The 19,978-nt window shown below is 39.9% G+C and overlaps 1 protein-coding gene across 5 annotated transcripts in view; it reads right to left on the reverse strand.

Moving 5' to 3' along the window:
• LOC105467705 (phospholipid-transporting ATPase IB-like) overlaps positions 1–19,978 on the reverse strand; it is a 111,193-nt gene that overhangs the window by 26,072 nt on the left and 65,143 nt on the right. Inside the window, exons 1-5 of one of the 5 annotated variants that reach the window (XM_071070079.1) lie at positions 16,639–19,796; positions 16,204–16,439; positions 10,197–12,643; positions 9,714–9,818; positions 1,900–1,929 (exon numbers count right to left, since the gene is read on the reverse strand). In XM_071070079.1, coding sequence (XP_070926180.1) covers positions 1,926–1,929; positions 9,714–9,818; positions 10,197–10,441 — 354 coding nt within the window. In that variant the 5' untranslated portion in view covers positions 10,442–12,643; positions 16,204–16,439; positions 16,639–19,796 and the 3' untranslated portion in view covers positions 1,900–1,925. Of the gene's footprint in view, positions 1–1,899; positions 1,930–4,611; positions 4,652–9,713; positions 9,819–10,196; positions 12,644–16,203; positions 16,440–16,638; positions 19,797–19,978 lie in introns of those variants that run through there. The other 4 variants (XM_071070077.1, XM_071070076.1, XM_071070078.1 and 1 more) reach the window with 4 other exon arrangements.

Raw genomic sequence — 19,978 nt, forward strand, 5'->3', positions numbered from 1 at the left:
ACTGGCCTAGTGCTTATAACTTGACCTATTCTTCCATGAATTGCCCACACTTCTGAATTAATATTAGTTTCCACCAGGGGGAAACAAAGAGTTTGTTCTGGGTCTATAAGAATGCTGACCCCATGTGAGTTAAAATATCTCTACCTAATAAAGGAGTGGGATTTTAGGCATGATTAAGAAGATATGTGTAAATAATAGATCTCCCAAACTACAACTAAGCGGTTGAGAAAAATATCAGGTTAGAATCTTTCCTGAGATGAATATCATGGTTATGCTACAGAAAGATGGGAGGCCTGGATTAGAGAGAAGTAAAAAACTGGCTCCAGTGTCCAGAAAGAAATTCATCCTCCTTCCTTCAATTTCCAGAATCACCAGGGTTCCTGAGCAATAATGGCAGTTCGAACCACTGGAGCTGGGGGTCTGATCCCAGGGACTCATCAGTCCTGCTGGACCATTGGTGAAACCAGTTTTGGACATGGTGACCTCCATCTCTGGAGGCAGTTTGATTTTCAGTGGTCACTGCCATGTGCTGGACAGGGTCAAGGTGGCTGCTTCTTGCTCCCTGGGCAATCTTTCTTAAAGTGCCCTGACTTGCCACATTGGTAGCAACTAGCAGATGCACCTCAGGGATCCTGGATCTTGCAAGTGTGTAAAGCAGTTACTACAGCCCCTGTCCTTCTCTGTGTTTCCTCTCTTTCTCCTGGACATCCTCCTGGTTCCTACTATAAAATACCAAGGTGGCCATCCTCAAGAGATTTTCCAAGGTGGTATCTGGTCCTGTAGCCTCCTTCTGTAGTTTCCTTCTAATATTAGGAGCTTCCTGTGTAATAAACCTGTCTTTTAAAATTAGCTGTCCCTCAACTGTTTCAGGTGATATGGAGGTATGTTTTATTAATGCTTCTCTCAGCCTTGCCATAAAGGTTGTGGGATTCTCATGTGGATTTTTGTCTGTCATGGACATTTTAGAGTAACTAAGAGGTTTGGCACTAATTCTTCACAGGCCTTCCAATATGCACAATAAAAAGTGTTTCCTTTTCCATATATCTGTGAAGTCATTGGGGTTCTAATGAGGGTTGTCAGGAGTTATTTCCCCTCTTTTTATTGGGAATGGTGTTTTCCCTTTTTTTGTCCTTACCTATTTTCTCTTTTGCTTTTTGGCCTACTAGAAGAAACATATTGCTCATCTTTAATTCCTCTGATGCCGGCAGAGCTGCCTGTTTTTCAGCAGCATTTGAGCTTGGCTTAGGAGCAGCATAACGTCCCTCCACAAGAGGTCAAACACCTGAGATAAATTTTGGAAGGCTTCTATATAGCTATCAGGGTCATCAGAAAATTGGCCTAAGTTTCCATTTATTTGCCTAAGGTCCTGAAATGAGAAGGGAACTTGAACGCTAGTGGCATCACCTTCATTGGGCATTTCCCATATGATTAAGAGCAAAGCTGGAGGAGTGGGAAGTTTTGGATATGGTGGAAGTGGAAGAGCCTATGGTGTGGTTAGAGGGGGACCTGAATAAGGGGAACAGAAGGGGCTAGGACACTAGGTTGCTCCCTCAGATGGTTCTCCTAGAAGTTGCCTTTCTAGTTTTGGAGAATTATTTCCTTTGTGCCTCCCTGATATGACTGCTAAAAGATCTGGGTCAATTGTGCAATGTTTGCAAAGGTCTAGGTTGTTTCACAGGGCAAAGAAAACCTGTACGTAGAAAACCTTGACCCATTTGCTCTCTCATCTACAGAAAAGATCTAATTTTTGGATAGTATTAAAATCAAGGCTTCCCTCCAAAGTCATGTTAGTTCAAGCTAATAAGAAGGGCATACCTTTGTGCAAAAGAAAATTAGCCACTTTTTCTTCAAAGTCCTGGGGTCATAGGAGTCCCAATGCTTCATAATGCACTCCAGTGGAGTACAGGCTGAAGATAGTCTGTTACTCATCTAAAAAGAGAAATGAGAAAAAGGTATCCCTTTAGTCTCCTTCCTTTCTTTCTTTTTCTTTTTTTTTTTTCTTTTTTTTTTTTGAGATGGCTCACCCAGGCTGGAGTGCAGTGGCATGATCTCGACTCACTACAAGCTCTGCCTCTGAGGTTCACACCATTCTCCTGCCTCAGCCTCCCTAGTAGCCTGGACTATAGGCCCCCAGCATCATGCCTGGCTAATTTTTTGTATTTTTAGTAGAGATGAGGTTTCACTGTGTTAGCCAGGATGGTCTGGATCTCCTGACCTCATGATCCGCCTGCCTTGGCCTCCCAAAGTGCTGGGATTACAGGTGTGAGTCACTGCACCTGACCTAGTGTCCTTTCTTTCTTTTGGAATGATCCAGGGTAAAGGAGGTACCAATGGGGGTATCCTTTCAACTGTTTCTTTCCTTGATTCCCTGAGCCCCAGCATCCATTAAAGTGGATGCAGACATCACCCTCAGACATGGATCCCGGGGAACTAAGAAATGGGATTAGTCACACTTGCCAATTCAACTTTAGTCCTCTGTTGGCTATTTCCCTTTGATTTTCTAGACTTCTGTGATCTCTGTGGCTTCCCAATAGATGGCTCTCAGGACAGACTATGTAACAGTTGTATGTGGGCAAGGCCCCTTAATGGAGCGAGAGTACTGGGTTGTGCTCTATATGCTGTTATTATACCCCAGATTAAAGTATATATTCTTAGGCAGTGGTTCTGGTTAGCATCCTTACTACATGAAATCCCCTTATTATTTAAGTATTGTTCTAGCAGGAAGTAGAATAGGTGCCTTTAAGACATGTAGTGACCAAATGGCAGTTTTTCTGTTGAAGGGAAATTATTGACACAAAATTTGGTTTTGGGAGACATTTTCCTCCTCATTGTTGAGTTTTCCCATTCATGGATGGGGCATAAAGCTTGGTTTATAGTTGAGGGGTGCAAAAAGGGAATAGTATTGGGAAAATACAGTGTTCCAGCAAAGGCCTGACAAGGTATCTGTTGGAGAGGATTCCTATTCCACTGGGTGGCACTGTAGGTCTTGAAATACCGTGTACTTTCCAGACAAAGGATAGAGAAAAAGATGTTCACTGGGTAGGGGAGGGGAGACCCTCTGTTCCTAGAAAAATCACAAAAATGGCAATCCCTTAAGCTATATGCCCAGTTACTGTGGAATTGCTGATCTTGCCTGATATGATTATTTCCTTTAACTGTAAAAATTCTTGCAGCATTGCATACAAAGAGGGGACAGGAGACATGGTGGTCATGGAGAGGAAAGAAAAAAAATTGATGAAAAATCCTTGGAGATTGTGTTGCTGATGCCTAATGAGCAGTAAGAGGCTGGAAGAGTACATCCAGTAGCCTTTGGGTAACATTGTGGTGTAGCCTTGGCCAGGAACTGCCCCTAGATCTCCTCCAGTCCCACAGGACGGCAAGGCTCTTTGTGAAAGTTAATCCGTTCAAAACAGAACCAACATTCCCAGCATCCTGAGGGCACTGGGGGATTTGCTCAGCATTCCACAGCAAGCCTGTCTCCTCACCTGCATCTTGAGAATGGTAGTGAGCACAACTGGCCATGTCTTAACTGGCCATCAGATACCCAGCCTCTTAACTGGCCATAAGATACCCAGTTTTAAGTTTGATTTTACAATTTAAAATTGAGGAGCGAAGACCTCAAAATAAAAGAGATTTGGGGTCCACTGCTATACTTACCCAACACCCATGGTTCCTTATCTTATGGCCGTGTAAAACTAGGATGCAGACACACACAGAGTGAGAATGAGAGTGGAGGTCAAAAGAAAGAGAATAGCTGTCTGCTGCAAAGAGTTGTCCTGGAAAAATGGGTTGCCTGTCTATGGCAAAATACAGAGTTTTAAAGATCAGCTGGTGAGGAGGCAGTGTCTGATTTGAATAGGACATAAAAAACTGGTTAGACCAGGTGTGCCATTTGCATAGAAGGTGAATCTCTGGTAGCCCCATTTTAATCTTTTATTATGCAGGCAGGTTATCTGCCTAAGCTGTGACATGTTGCCCATTTCTATGTTCCTATAAACATGGTAACAAAAGGGAAGATGGAACCTCCATGTTGACTACGTGTGGCCCCCAGGTAGCATTTTTCTCTTGGCATAGTTGCCAGCATTGCCCCATGCAAGCTTCCAGTATGTTTATCTATGTCTGCAGCTCAATTTTTCAGGCTGCTCTTTGTTAGAAAAAAGAAATAATTTTCTGGGCTGCTTTTTATTAGAAGGGAAGCTCTGTCAATGACTCTTTATCCCTCATTATATGCTTAAATAATTTCTTTCTACATAGCTCCTGTATCAATAATATTATTTTGGGTCAGATACGGAGGCTCATGCCTATAATCCCAGCACTTTGGGAGGTTGTGGCAGGTGGATCACCTGAGGTCAGGAATTCAAGACCAGACTGGCCAACATGGTGAAACCCCATCTCTACTAAAAATACAGAATTAGCCAAGCATGGTGGTACATGCCTGTAATCACAGCTACTCAGGAGGCTGAGGCAGGAGAATCACTTGAACCCAGGAGGTGGAGGTTGTGGTGAGCCGATCACACCATTGCACTCCAGCCTGGGCAACAAGAGCAAAACTCCATCTCAAAAAAAAAAAAAAAGAAAAAAAAAAGAAAAAAAAAAAGAGTGAAACTTTACCTCAAAAAGAAAATCACTTTGACTGCAGGGTGGGCAATGCCTTGAAAGACAACAGAGGAGTAGAGTCAAGGAGATCACTTCAGTAGCCATTGTCATATTGGAGAAAAAATATTTTAAGTATTAAAATCTGATAACAATTGTGGAGTGAGAAAAGCAAACGCCCAAGGAATTATTATACAATTTAGGATACAACAAAGCTATGGGAAAACTAAAAATTGTCAGAATAGTAAGACCATGAAATACTATGCAGCTATAAAAAGAATGAAATTATGTCCTGTGCAGAAACAGGGATGGAACTGGAGACTGTTACACTTAAGATACCAATGCAGAAACTGAAAGCCAAATACCACATGTTCTAACATATACGTGGGAGCTAAACGTTAATACATAGACCCATAGAGGGGAACAACAAACACTTGAACCTATCAGAAGGTGGAAGGTGGGGTAGGATGAGAGAGAAGATCAGAAAAAAATAATGAATGGGTAATAGGCTTAATACCAGGGGAAAAAAATGATCTGTATAACAAACTACCATGACATTAATTTACCTATATAACAGACCTGCACATGTAGTCCTGAAAAGATTAAAGTGAAGTAAAAGAAGAAAAAAATAGGAAAGCCAAGCTAAGCACACTGTTACAAAAGCAAAAATATTAGAATATTAAAGCAAAAAGTGTTTCTAACAGGAATATCTCAATGAAAACGTTTTTGATGAAATGTGGCCTAAGATCAAGAAAAAATATTTACTGACTTGGCAACGTGAAAGTCATTCCTGACATGAGTGGAGTTGTAGTTGTAGAGGTCATAAAACTTGGTTTGAAAAATAAATCACTGAAAGAATTTCTGTTTCTGGTAAAAAGAAAAACTAGACAACCTAAAACCTATCCTAATTAAAATTACCTAAAATGAATACCTGAGTCCCTAAGAAACTAAGAAAAATCTTTAGAGGTCAGAAATAAAATGGATACCTTAAAACTTAAAGCTCAAAGAAGCTGCCTTAGAGAAGTTATCCTATCTCAATAATGTATGAACTTTGGTTTGAATGTTCCAAACACAAAGATTTCAGGCTTCTTATAAATGAAAGGTTGAAACTGATGAGACCCTGTTCATATGGCTGAGACTTTCAAAGGGGTACACATTCAGCAGAAGGGTAGAACGTTTAACAACAAAAACAAACAAACAAACAAAAAAACACACATGCACAGAAATCACAAACCCAAAACCACGACATTGGGAGACAATAATAAAGCTTGTCCAGTTTGCTCTATACTCTGGAGAGGAGGTACAGAGTGTGCTATAATAATGTAAACAGGTTTGCATTCAAATATATTTTGGGTTTGAATTTACACTATGTGCCTGGTTTGATTAGTCCCAAACATTAAATTAACATAAGGAGTCAGATGGTAGAGTAAACACAAAACCTCAACCCAGGCTGAAACAAATTTACAATCAGACATAAGGAAACACGAAGGGAACCAATCCCTATGATCACAAATTAACAGACACAAACATTTAGACTGCCCTCCGAGGGTCTTACAAAATAACAATGCAAATAAAGATCATAAGATAAGTATTTTCAATGATTAAGCACCTAAGAGGAGGAATTTTAAAATATGAGAAAGAAACAACACTCTATATAAAAGAGAGGAGCCCAGAATATCTTCTTGGGGTAGGCAGAATTCTCAAGAAACCCCCAGTTCCCTATCCCGAGGTAATTCAATAAAACACTGTAAGTGTATGTAAGTTCTGCTGTGAAGGGACTTTGCAGATTGAATTAAGGTTACTGGTCAGCTGACTTTAAAATAAGGATTTTATCCTGCGTTATCTGGGCAGACCCAATGTAATCACATGAGCCTTCAAAAGCAGAAGGGGAAGGTACAAAGCCAGTGGAAGATGTGGCAGAACAGAAAATAAGAGACATGCAGCAGAATGGGAAGTCAGAGAAATTCTAAGTATGAGAAGGATTCAACTCATTTTTGCTGGCTTGAAGATGTAGGGACAAATACAAAGTCCTTATAAAAGCCTCTAGGATATAAAGGTGTCCCCTGTCCTGCAGTTGACAGCCAGTAAGGAATGGTTACCTCAGTTCTATAAATGCAAGAAAGGCAATAGATTCTGCTAACAGCATAAACATGCATGGAAGAAGTTTCTTTCCAGAGTCTTCTGATAAGAGCCCAGCAGGCCAAACCTGATTTCAGCCTTATGTAATGTTTTCTTGTAGAATATTTTCAAGGAGTTTTAGAACTTGGGGCACTCTGAAATTCTCATTTTACTTAGAAATTACTTATGCTTGCTCAGCAATTGTGTATACCTGAGAACTCTTGAGATATAAGAAAGCCTGTGAATTGTTTCTAAATATGATAAACTCATTGTGCTTCCTAAGCTTAACAGTTATTACAACTGATATTCATTTTACAGTGTTTTAAGTGTTTCTTAGTTTTATTATGCAAAGGTTTCCTGCTCCCCAATTTTTGGAGCCTATAAATATTTTTTTCAGGTCCCAAAGAATGTTGTAGGTCCTTAAAACTCTAGTAGGTTCTGAGCCATGTGCTTAAGCTTAAGCCAAGTGAAATATAGAACAATCCTGTGCATGCCTCACTCACATGTAGCAGTGTTATGCCCAGACCGTTTATTCCCCGAAGAAGACCACCAGAGTCCAGAGTCAAAGCTAAGCAGCAAGGATCTTTATTACAGGTTCGAACCTGGAACTCTCCCTCGCTCGTGAAACGAGACGGGCAGGAGAGCTCCCCCACTCAGCTCCGAACAATGTTATATAGTCTAAGAAAAGTGGGCATAGAGTTATTATACAAATCAGATATATGATTGGCTAGTGTTTGAACAAGGCGATTTGGCTAACTATGATTGGTTCCTGCCATTTCTGATATTTTGGTTCAAACTTTTAGGCGGGAGAGCAGGTTTATGGCAGCAAGAGTTTATCTTACTTAAACACGTCTTGTGACCTTGCCTCAGAACTTACAAAATCTCTGGTATGTGCAAAACAAAATCTCTGGTACGTGCAGAAAACCAGATACTCACAGAACTTATGAAATCTCTGGTATGTGCAAAGATTAGAGAGCAGAACAAGGGTGTAGCAGGTGGGGGGCGGGTACACATCTATCTTTGTGTCCTTTCAGCAGTTGTATATACACTTGCAGTAAAATCAGCCCGGTATCCCCACATATTGACAATTTTAATTTTATTGAATACAGTGCTTTTTGTGTTGTTGACTGGTAATTTTTTTTTTTTTTTTTCTTGGAGATAGGGTCTCACTCTGCCTCCCAGGCTGGAGTGCAATGGCATAATCTCGGCTCACTGCAACCTCCACCTCTCAGGTTCAAGTGATTCTCCTGTCTCAGCCTCCCTAGTATCTGGGATTACAGGCATGCACCACCACGCCCAGCTAAGACTGATAATTTTTTAGTGACTAGTGTAGGTGCTACAAAATGAATGCTTAATAAGTGTACTTAATGTAATCAAAAATCCACAACTTCAACTATATGTCATAAATCTCCTTCCTAAAATATTTATTTGAAATTATATTTCTAAAGCCTCTCAAAATTTTTGGATTCTCTTTAACAAAAAAAAAACTTGATCTTTATTGTGTTAAAATGTGGTAGAAATAAAATATAAAACCCTACACAAAGTGGAAATCTCTATAAATATTTTACTTCTAGATATGTGTTTCATTAGAAGTTACTTACAGATTTCCTTCTAAGCATTTATAGAATGATATTCAAAATATTCTAGACATTCCATATCCTTAATACAGCAATGGCTTTTTAGTACTCTGAAAATTTTTCTCAAGGCCAGGAAAATTTTTCTTGGTGGTATAGAAATATTAACAGAGTATACTCTAAGACAGTCTTAACATATGTGATGAAACAAAAATTATGCACAGGCCTAGCTGTTATGTGCAGGAAGGGCAGGCAGGCTGATGTTCATAAGCAATTAGGAATGCAAGAAGCAATATTGTTCCAAAGTTCACACGATCCTTCTCAACCCCAGCAGAAATATTAGTTAATTAAAAACAACTCCCTCACCTAGATATGCTGAAGTGGGATTAACAAGATTTAAATGAATAATAACATGAATTATTTCACATGCAAACCTTCATGTGTGATACTCATCCTTGGATAAAAATAATTGAGTCTGAAATTCAAAGGCTTGGATTTAACTCCTCTGTGGAATACTTGTGGGAAAGAGAGTTTCTGTGGTGTCAGATGAGTGGTCTTCCCTGTGTGAGACACCCATGGGGAGCCATGGGCGGCCTCTCAGGAGAAAAGTCTCCTTATTGCCTTCATGTCTTTATGCCCCGAGAGCATAACCACTCAGCGACATTCCACAGGTTGCTCAGGGAGGTAACACTCCCTTGAGGCAGTGGAGTACAATCAAACATCTTGGCTCCTCCTGAAACCCACTCCCACCCATTTCAGTCCCGATAAGTCAAAGATCTTAAGTAGTTTAGACACATGCCTTTGCTCAAGGAAATTCACAGAAACCGCCTCTGCTATGCATCTTATTGAGTTCTCCTTCACTAATTAATCCTTTTCCTCATCCCTTCCAACCCCTCCCATCTGCCCTAAGAACAAAGATCTTGTAAAGTAATAAATTGGGTGGAGCCCGAGAGCTTTGGGCAGTGAGCAAGCCTCTGATGCTACGGTCCCCTGGACCCGCCTTTTAAATGCTTATTCTGTCTCTAACTCCTTGGTCTCCGCCAAACTGGGGGTACCCACAGGGTGGTGTGGGGCTGGATGGTGTGCGGCTGGTTTCCCCAACAATATTGCTAAACCTACACTTTTCCACCTTAAGATAATAATGCTATGACATCAATTTTTTGGCACATGGATAGTTTTGCTCACCTCTAAACCCAACAAAACCCCCATTCTTACCTAGAGACAGACCCAGTGACCCAGAAAGTCAGATTTCATGTGGCCACTGAAAGAGTACAACTTAAATTTGAGTATAACCAAAAATGCTTAAAACTGAGCATGTTGTGCTTCTATAAAAAACCAATATGCGAAAAAAAAAATGTATAAATAGAAAAACAGAGAAAGGGACCGGGAGAATTTGTTTTCTGTAGGTACTGGGGTGAAGCTCCCTACCTCTTTCCACTGCTCTTCCACACCACTGCTTTTCCCAGGACAGGAAACTTGGTTTCCAGCTCTTGCACCTCCTCCAGCAATGTCTTTTTTGCAGATGTGCTTGGCCTTGTATTATGAGGAAAAAAACAAAAGAACGTGGTGTAAGAATTTGACGCAGCTGAAAAGAGAGGTTACTCCCATCTTGGGCCATTCCCAAAAGCCCTTTGATAGAGGTTGAGGCTTGAGCAGTGGTGTAGCATGTACAGTGAACATGCATGATGTATGCTCCATCTCCATAGGCTGGAGGCATCCTAAGTGCTGCAGATCAGATCTGGACAATAAATGTCAAGAGTTACCACCACCCCACAAAGAACTAGACATCTGTAGACCTGCTGAGGAGCCCAGTCATTCAAAGACAGGATGGAGTTCACAGAGACTCAAGGTCTGCCTCTGAAGCTTTTCTTGGTAGGATTTGAAAACCCAGAAGATGCTTTAAATCCTCACCCTAGTGAACAGATGCTTGTTCCCTCATCCTTGGCCTGACTGCAGTCAGAGAGCCCAGGAGTTAGCCCATTTTCTCCCTCCATTTTTGGTATGAAAACAGCCACTGGCACAGCAGCCACGGATTTAGGATGGTAGAGTGCATGGTCTGGATGCAAAACCTTTGCCCTGAAATGTGGCATCAACACAAACACAGACTGCAGATTTTTCATCTTCCTCTGGTGATGACTCACCATTAGTGTCCACATATATAGGCTTTGATGAAATACTACCTGTTATGAAATAGCCCTCAGCTAGGACAGCTCACTCTTCTGGAACTGTAGGAAGTGTTTCTAGATCTTTTTTTTCTGATTAAACTTATTAATATCTTACAATGTTCAAATATTTGGCTAATCTCAGGGTTTTTCTAAAATTGAGACTGAATAAAACTAAAATTGAGCTACTATTAAAAAAATCTAGAAGAAGAAAAGACATTTAATAAGATATGGGTTATACAGGAGGAAAAAACTGTAAATAGAATAGGCTCAGGAATTAGCAACATATGAGGGTAAAAATTTTTGCATTGGTTTAATTTCAACATAAACACATGTGAAAATCCTGCTGGGTATCAGAACTTAAAAGACAGAATGAGAACAAAAACTGAGCACATTTGTCTCAAAATAAAAAAGTGCCAGGAGAACATTCTGAAGATGTGGACCATTTCTGTGGAATCACATTCTACCACCACCCACCCTCCACCTTCAATAAAGGAAAGCATGCTACAATAATATGAGTCATCTCCCAATGCTTTGAGTTAATCCATCATAAAGTATTAGCACCGAGACATTGTATATGTGCCTGGCATCCTTTCCCCCAAAGTAAACAAGAGAAAGTCACACAGGCCTTAACACATTATACATTAATTCCATCGACAGTGTCCTGAGACTCAGGATAGATAAAATACTGCAGGTCAAAGCAGAGCTTGTGGAATTTTATTTTAAACAATAGATGAGAAAATGTCTTTTGTTGGAAAAAAGACAGCCAAAAAGGATGTTAAAATATATGCTGTTTATTATGAATTATTTGGGAACTCAAACTTTGCCTTTTATCTTATGAACTTCTGAAGCTAGACTGACAAGGCCACTGAATGTGTGCCCCACCTGCTGTGAGCCATCAGCTTGCACAGGTACCAGGAGAAATAGGAAGCCTGGGCACTTATAATCTACATCTTAGGCCAAGAACAAAGAGAATCTGATCCACTGTGGAAGCTGCTTGTTTCCTCTCATTCAAAACAAGTCCTCAGAGGGCAATGGTCTGAGCATCTCTATGCTCCCAGGCATTGTACATGGTCTCAGCGGATGAAATTGCATCCATATACGAGAGTTATTCAGCAATTTGTTAATATTTCCACTAGGCTAGCCCCTGTGAGCTAGCCTGGAAACTTTGCTGCTATTGGAGAATACTGCATTGCAATGCTGGGAATGACTTGACTTCTCTTTCTGCATGTAGCACTTGAGTAGAAGGGGTGCTGGTAATTTAAAACAGTGTTCTCAAGCACATTTTATCTCATAAGGCATGAATTAGGGAAAAAAAGGTTCTAAAATATTCCCTGTCTGAAATCTACAAGTGAGTGGCCTAAAATTAATATTCATAGATCATCGAGTGAGTTGTTAAGCATTAGCCACTGGCACATCACTTAAGTCTCACCAGGAGCCAGGATTTTGTGTGTTCTGCATCACAACTTTGACAAAGTAAGCCCCATTATCTGAAAATGGCTTACCCCCGAGTGGTCCAGGCTTCATCTAATCCAACATCAAGGGGACAGATGACCACAGAAGGGACAAAGTGGGGTTGTGGCTACTGACACATGAGTATGAGACTTGTGACTCTTCAGTCTGCCTAAGAGCATTTCCAGGTTCTTAGAGACTTTTCAAATAAATTGATTGATTTAGGATCTTACTTTCCATCTTTTTGTTTTGGAAATTTTTTTCCTGGACTCTTTTTGTATGCAAGGATAGCCAGTCAAAGTGTTTAATTCTAAACATGGATGAAAATGTAAATATAATGTACTTCAAAATAAATTAGTTTAGTTAGAAAGTTTAAAAAATCAAGGCCTATTTGTATATAGAAATAGCTCATTTTCTCTTATTTCCATTTAACTGCTTATCTGAGATTATAATAAGAAAATAAAGTCCAGGTGTGGTGGCTCATGCCCATAATGCCAGCACTTTGGGAAGCTGAGATGGGGGCATCACCTAAGGTCAGGAGTTCAAGACCAGCCTGACCAACATGGTGAAACCCTATCTCTACTAAAAAATACAAAAAATAACCAGGTGTGGTGGTGCACGCCTGTAATCCCAGTTACTTGGGAGGCTGAGGCAGGAGAATCACTGGAACCTGGGAGGCAGAGGTTGCAGTGAGCCAAGATCGCACCACTGTACTCCAGCCTGGGTGAAAGAGAGAGACTGTGTCTCAAAAAACAAAACAAAAGAAACAAAAACAAAAACAAACAAAAAAAGAAAAGAAAGTCATTCTAGAATTGGGGACTGTATTGTTTGAACAAAGGTAAAGTACAAGACATACAGTTAGATAAATGAAAATGAATTTCTCTGTATTCAGTGGCCTTGAGCTTATATTAGTTTTATAAAGCAATACTAACACATTTCTCCTAAATGAGAACTGGTACACAGCAGCTTACTTAAGAATGTTGTCATAGGCAAACATTTTCTGTGAATATAAACTAAGGGATTCTAAAACAGTTCTGGGTAATTTAAAATTCATACTTCTAAGACAAATATTCATTAGCTAGGTATCACATATACTCAATCAATTATTTTAATAAAAGATAGGTTTGGTTCCTCATGAAAATTTTGGTTAAAAGGACAATAGTGTAGGCATTTAATGGAGTTCCAAATCTGACTTAAATATTGTAAAAATAATGAGTCTGTATCCAGAAAGTTGACAGATTCCAAGAAAAAAGTGACTGAGTTGTCTCGTTCTGGTTCTCTTTACTTTCTCTTAACAGCCAGGTCCTGAAATTCAAGTGAAAAACTGGGGGAAAAAAAATGGAGAAGGTGCAGAAAGATGGAGCAACTCAGTTTCTTAAGCACTCACAGAAATATATTTGAAAAGGCAGGCCTGCTTTGCCCTGGAATTTAAAAGCTCTTTCCAAAGAGAGCGATGACCATGAAAATTTAAAACAAAACAAAACGTCCTTAAGATTGATCAAAGGTGGCTGGTCACAATTGCTCAGTCCTGTAATCCCAGCAGTTTGGGAGACCCAGGAGGGCAGATCACAAGGTCAGGAGTTTGAGACCAGTCTGGCCAACATAGTGAAACCCCGTCTCTACTAAAAGTACAAAAGATCAGCCAAGTGTGGTGGTGTATGCCTGTAATCCCAGTTACTCAGGAGACTGAGGCAGGAGAATTGCGTGAACCCGGGAGGCGGAGGTTGCAGTGAGCTGAGATCAGGCCATTGTACTCCAGCCCAAGGGACAGAGTTAAACTTCGTTTCAAAAAAAAAAAAAAAAGAAAAGAAAAGAAAAATTTGACCAAACTCAAGATGAAAGAACAGCAGCATCACCTTGGAAGCTCCCTAACATCAACATGTGTTGCTATCACAAAATAAGACCTTCAGCTGCTCCTCAGTTCCCTCTCACTACTGTAAACCTATTCTGGGAACTTCAAGATACATCATAGCATATTGTGCCTCAGGAAATATTTGGCAACATATATCCAATGATGGGTGGTTGGGGACAATCAGGATTAATATTTTTGTTCAATGTATGGGAAGAAAAAACATGTTTTCTAAAGCTGCAAATTCAGAAAGATAAATCACATGAAGCACTGTAGCCTTCTCAGAGGAAAACAATTCACAACATCCCTCTTCTCCTTGGAAGAAGCCTATGAATTTACTTGCCTCAACAAATATTTTTGGTTTGGAGTATAATATGAGACATAATATGGGCCTCATGATCAAAGAGAAAATGCCCAAATAAACTCACCAAATTCTTGTTTTTGAGGAGAGGGGTGAGTATAGTTTAAATATTAAATAGGTATTACAAATTGAGCATATTAAATAGATATTACAGATTGAGTATAGCTTAGATATCAAATAGAGATTACAAATTTGGGCAAATACTCCAGGTGGCCGCAAATATATACTATCTTTCATGCTCCCCTCAACAAAACAAGACAAAAATGCCTTTCAGAAAAGTGCCTCTAGACTTCAGCAGTGGTCTTTCTGGCTCAGCCCAGAAATGAGATGCTGTGGGCTCCTGGAAATAGCTGAGTTCTGGGGCTGTGATGCCAGGCAGTGGGCAGCAGCTTGTTCCTATGGGCAAGACTATGCTTTATTTATCTAAAACTAACTTATCTTTGCAAAACTGAACAAATTTAGCAAGGGATTATGTTGTGTCACGATAGGGCATATTAGCTGAAAGAGCAAATAACGGAACTAATATTTTCATACAGTATATCCATTAGATTAAGAAAACAGCTTTTCTGGCTATAATCCCTTTATTTCCAAAGGATTATGACTCTGTTATTTTCAGAACATGGTTTTACAAAAGAAAATGGAAGTAGTGGTAAATCAAAGCATTTAAGAAATTAAAATGATTTACTTTTCATGAACAGTGAAAAAAATGAATGGGGAAAAAAACAAGAAAATATGACTGTAATATTCTTTCTCCCCTCTCTCTTTGCATTAGATATCATTAGTTGTCAAGATAATGCCAAAATGAAGACCTTCCCAAAGACATCCTTGACTGTCAGGCAAGAAAATTTCTCAATGCGTGTGGGAGAAATGGTGAGATAAAAATGAAACCTGATGTCTTTTCCTGTAAGGTTTGAATTAAAGTCTCAATTGTTAACCTCAGGAACCCAAAATAATTGTGTTTGCCCAGAGTCTCAATTTTCTTTTTCTTTTTCTTTTTTTCTGTTTTTTAAGACGGCATCTGCCTCAGCTGCCCAGGCTGGAATGCAGTGGTTCAATCTCAGCTCACTGCAATGGCCATCTCCTGGGTTCAAGCAATTCTCCCATCTCAGCCTCCAGAGTAGCTGGGATTACAGGTACCCATCATCATGCCTGGCTATTTTTTGTATTTTAGTAGAGATGGGGTTTCACCATGTTGGCCAGGCTGGTCTTGAGCTCCTGACCTCAGGTGATCCACCCACCTTAGCGTCTCAAAGTGCTAGGATTACAGGTGTGAGCCACCACACCCAGCCCAGAGTCTCAGTTTTCAAGGAAGTTGCCACATATTTGCAGGAGAAATTGGGACCACCAAAAACAACAATCAGTATTATGTTTTTTAAGCAGCCCCTCTTTTTGCTCATGGATAAAACTAAAATTTACATGATCTTAGAAATTAGTCCCTACATTTATATTGTACACAAGACATTTTGGAAGTAATATATTTTAGAACATAAAAGAAAAAAATTGAGTAGTATTTTCTATTTTACCTACATAATAGTGCCATCTTTGTGATTGATTTTCTCATAGACCTGTGAGCTATCTCTCTAGAAGAATTTATTGTAGATATATCTATTTGAGGATGTTTGGAAAAATGAAGAATACTTCACTCTTCTAATTTGAAATGCCTTACCTATACACAGTTTTTCTCTTAAGCATGGGATATGAAGCCGGGCCATATTTGTGATCTTTGCGATCATATAGCAAGCACTCAGTTGAAGGTATAAACAGAGATAAATTTTGAGTCATACTTTATCAACTTGATGGAGTTTAGAAACTCTGCCTTATAAGGCAGCATCCCTACTGACTTCACAGGTTTTCTCAAAGCTCCTTTGTGTCTACATATTTTCCTATCATGACATATCCTTTCTTTTCTTTTTCTTTTTTTAAGATACAGAGTCTTGTTCTCTTGCCCAGACTGGAGTGCAGTGACATGATCACAGGTAGTGATACTGATATACCTGATACTACAGGTATACACCACCATGCCCAGTTAATTTTTAAATTTTTCTATGGCTGTCTATATTTTCATATCAAGATAAAGCACAAGTTTAGATTCACCATTTCTTTTTCAAAAATAATCTTTTACTAGGAGGTAGCAAGAGACCCATTTCTTCAGAATTCCAGTAGTGCTCATATTCTGGGTCAGGGATTGTGGGAAAGACAATTCCAGGGATAGATGAGCCCTGCACTCATCTCTTCAACTTATGCTTTCCATGCCACATCTTCAATCAAACAGGCAGTAAAAACCAGAAATAATCCCAACCAGAAGTGTGCGTAGTTCAGGATCACAATTGCTTTCAAGAAACAGAAGTGACACATGTTTGAGTATTCTCTCTTTCAAAAATGGTGCAATGCAATTTCATCAAGACATGTATTTCACTACACCAAAGCAACAAGTACTGTTACATTTAATGAGAGGCAACCCATGCACTGGCAGGAGGTTCAAGGGGACAGAAGGGGCTTGCTCCTCTCTGGAGCCCTATCTCCTCTCACCTCCATCCTTCTGGTTTGACATGTGATCTTCTCTCTCCCTTTTATAAAGTGCTTCCAGGTCCTTTTTATTAGGATGCTGTCCCAAATCCTTCCTAAAGAGAGATTTTGGAGCTACCAACACTGCTTCACTGTGGAATAAATTTCTCTTACTAACATTCTTCATTCATCCATAATCATCTCCTTTTTTCCTCACTGCTCATCCATTTATGGAGCTAGTACCCATATCATAGCTACTTGGTCAAGGCATGGTGATACTCCCCACTTAGGAGAGGAAGATGACTAGGTTATAGCTCTTGCCCTCAGAAAATTAAAAACCCTCAGAAAATTAAAAATTAAAAATCTACATTACACCATGGAATATGATATATATCATGAAAATATCCTACGGGGTTTCTGAGAGGACTTCTTAAAGATGAAAAAGTGAGGCATGTACCTGGAAAGATGAACACAATTTCAGCAGACAGAGACAGGTAGAAGGAGAGAGATTCCAAGTAGAAGGATAAAGGAGAGGGAAGAGCAGCAAAGAATGTAGCTTTCAGGAAGATTTTCTGGTTTCTGGCACTGGTCACAGATAGCTTGGGAGGAAACAGGCAGAGAGGGTTTTGGGGAAACAGAGCTGCAGGGCCAAGTTAGATGTTAGGTGATTTGAAGAAAGAACTTAAGGCAAAAGCAGAGGGAGGGAGGGAGGTATTTACTCTGAACAGAGATGACAGGGTCAGGAGGACAGATTGGTTTGAGTAAGCAAAGGCCAGGAGCATGAAGCAAGCATGGAATTGGGAGGCTGGCCTAGAAGCATGGCTCACCTGGGAAAGGGACAAAAGTATGCCAAACTCTTTATGTTCACTAAATTTCTTTTCTGGAGTCCTTAACCATTTGATCTTACTGGACTAGAAGTTATACTAGAACTCACTGCAAAGTGGAGTGAGGCTTACAGAGGGAAAACAGCGGAGGGCCTAATGCAAGATTAACATTTTCAGGGACCCCTGCAGGGACTGATAGGGCTAAGAATCGGGGAGGCCTGGAACAGCTCACTTTACAGTATAATGAGAACAGACTCACCTGGCTCAGGCCTGGCATCCAATCATCAGCCCACTCTGGTTTCCATTTTTTGCTCCAGCTGAATGGCCACATGTACTGCAGCCATTGTTGCTCCCTTTGCCCTTTAGGGTATCCTTCCCTAGCACCTATCCCCAAAGCACCCCCACCCCCTCACTCTAATTCTGACCACTCAACTTGCCCATCAGGCCAAGCCTTCTCCTAATCACAGCCCTCCTACCTCTGAGTACCTTCACAGAGCCCTGTTCATTGTGCTTGGCATTTTATGACAACTAAACCAAAAAAGCTTTCAGGTTTGAAAAAAAAAAGAGCCAAAAGTCAGTCCTGGCAGGGGAGGATTTGTTCTTTGTCTTAAAAAAACCAAGAGTACCAGCTTTTGATGGAAAAATTTCAAACCTCAAACAGTGAGTACATTTTGCCCCATCAATTAAATCTCTCAGAATTCATCCTAAGGAAAAAAGAAACTGTGTAAAGATCAAGCACAAGAATATTCATGAAAGTGCTATACTATCACATAAACTAGAAATAGATGTCCCAGAAGAAGATCTATAAATATACTGTGGCAATTATATACAATGAACTTCTGTGCAGCAATTAAAGTAATATAGAATTATAATAGATGTCATATTCTACAACTACTGCATAATATGAGATCTATGACAACATCTCATAGACAACCTATGAAAGGGAAGGGAAGCACGATTGAGTCAAGCCTCAAAATTAAACTTGAAAAGTTATCCCCAGATGAGGTAGGTATACCCATAAGTTATATCATCTTACACATCTTTATTATGTTACATCTGTATTATGTGACACATCAATATATACCATAATTTTCATAGTCCTGTTTTGGTATTTCCTCACTTTAAGCAAACACATTCTGGAACTGCAAAAACAGTGGACATCCAAGACCTGATGGACTTAAGAGTACCTACCTTTATGTATACACTTTAATATATTCAAACCAAATTCATGGAACAGTATGTGGAAACAAGTTCTGGGTGGCAGGACTAGTGATCTGTTTTGTCATATCTCTTTACCTGTCTCTATTTCCTGTTTCTTCTCCATAATAGTAAAATTCAACTTTTCCTCCCCAACCAAGGAAACTACAAGAAAGAAGTTGGATTTGCCTGCTCCTTCTGCCTCCTATTGTAATACTTCTGAGGTAAACAGAGTCTCTGGAGTCCAGCCAGGACCTTGGATTTTGTTCATGCTAGAAATGCACAGGGTGGTGCTTGGTCCATGGAAGGTGGACTTGTTCAAGCTGTAGTTCTGATGACACAAGTGGGATAACTAACAAGGTACATTTATTTTTAAAAGTACTGCTGATTTTACAACACTAAGGGATTACTTAAAATAGATCATGACTCGTAGGTATCCCATAAATATGTAAAATATCATGTATCAATAAAAATAGATTATTTCACTTAGAACTGTAGTTGCTGGAAAAAAAATGAACTTTGAACTCTCCTGTTGAAAATACAAAGCCCCTCTCAAATGAGCAGAGGTTAGATGGAGATCTGGAAGTATTGTTGTGTTGCTGGTCTTCAAAACTAAGATCTGTAAATATAGCACACATTGTAACTAATTTTAAAGGTGTGTCTCAGAAAGTTTCCTACTGCCCTGATTTTTACAGATGAATTGAGATCTGGAATCCTAAAATCATTCTAAGGCAATATCTTAGGTGTCATATGCCTAGGAACCCACTGCAGTAAATTACAGGAAAGTGAGGCTCAGGTTGGTGAAATTCTTGATACATTAGGACACAAGCTGGTGAGAGTTGAAGACAGAATTAGAGGCTTGTCTGATTGTAAGGCCATTGAGCTGTGCAGCAATGCCCTGGGGTTAAATTACAAAGAATATTAATGAAAGACACTCATGAACCTGGGGATCAGGATTAGAGAATGCATTAGCTTCAGCCATGCTATTACTCATACACACCACAGAGCGCCAGGACCAACTGTTTATAAATGTGTTGACAGACTACAACATTTTTTGTCTCTTTCTCTCTCTCTCTTTCTTTCTCTCCCTGTCTCTATTTCCTACTCCTTCCCTCCCTCCTTTCCTTCCTTCCTTCCTTCCTTCCTTCCTTCCTTCCTTCCTTCCTTCCTTCTTTCCTTCCTTCCTTCCTTCCTTCCTTCCTTCCTTCCTTCCTTCCTTCCTTCCTTCCTTCCTTCCTTCCTTCCTTCCTTCCTCCCTCCCTCCCTCCCTCCCTCTCTCTCTATCTTTCTTTCTCTCTCTCTCTTTTCTGGAGTAACCAACACGACATAAGATCTGTTTGTGT

The sequence above is a fragment of the Macaca nemestrina genome, chromosome 9, assembly GCF_043159975.1.
Source record: "Macaca nemestrina isolate mMacNem1 chromosome 9, mMacNem.hap1, whole genome shotgun sequence".
NCBI classification, from domain to species: Eukaryota; Metazoa; Chordata; class Mammalia; order Primates; family Cercopithecidae; genus Macaca; species Macaca nemestrina.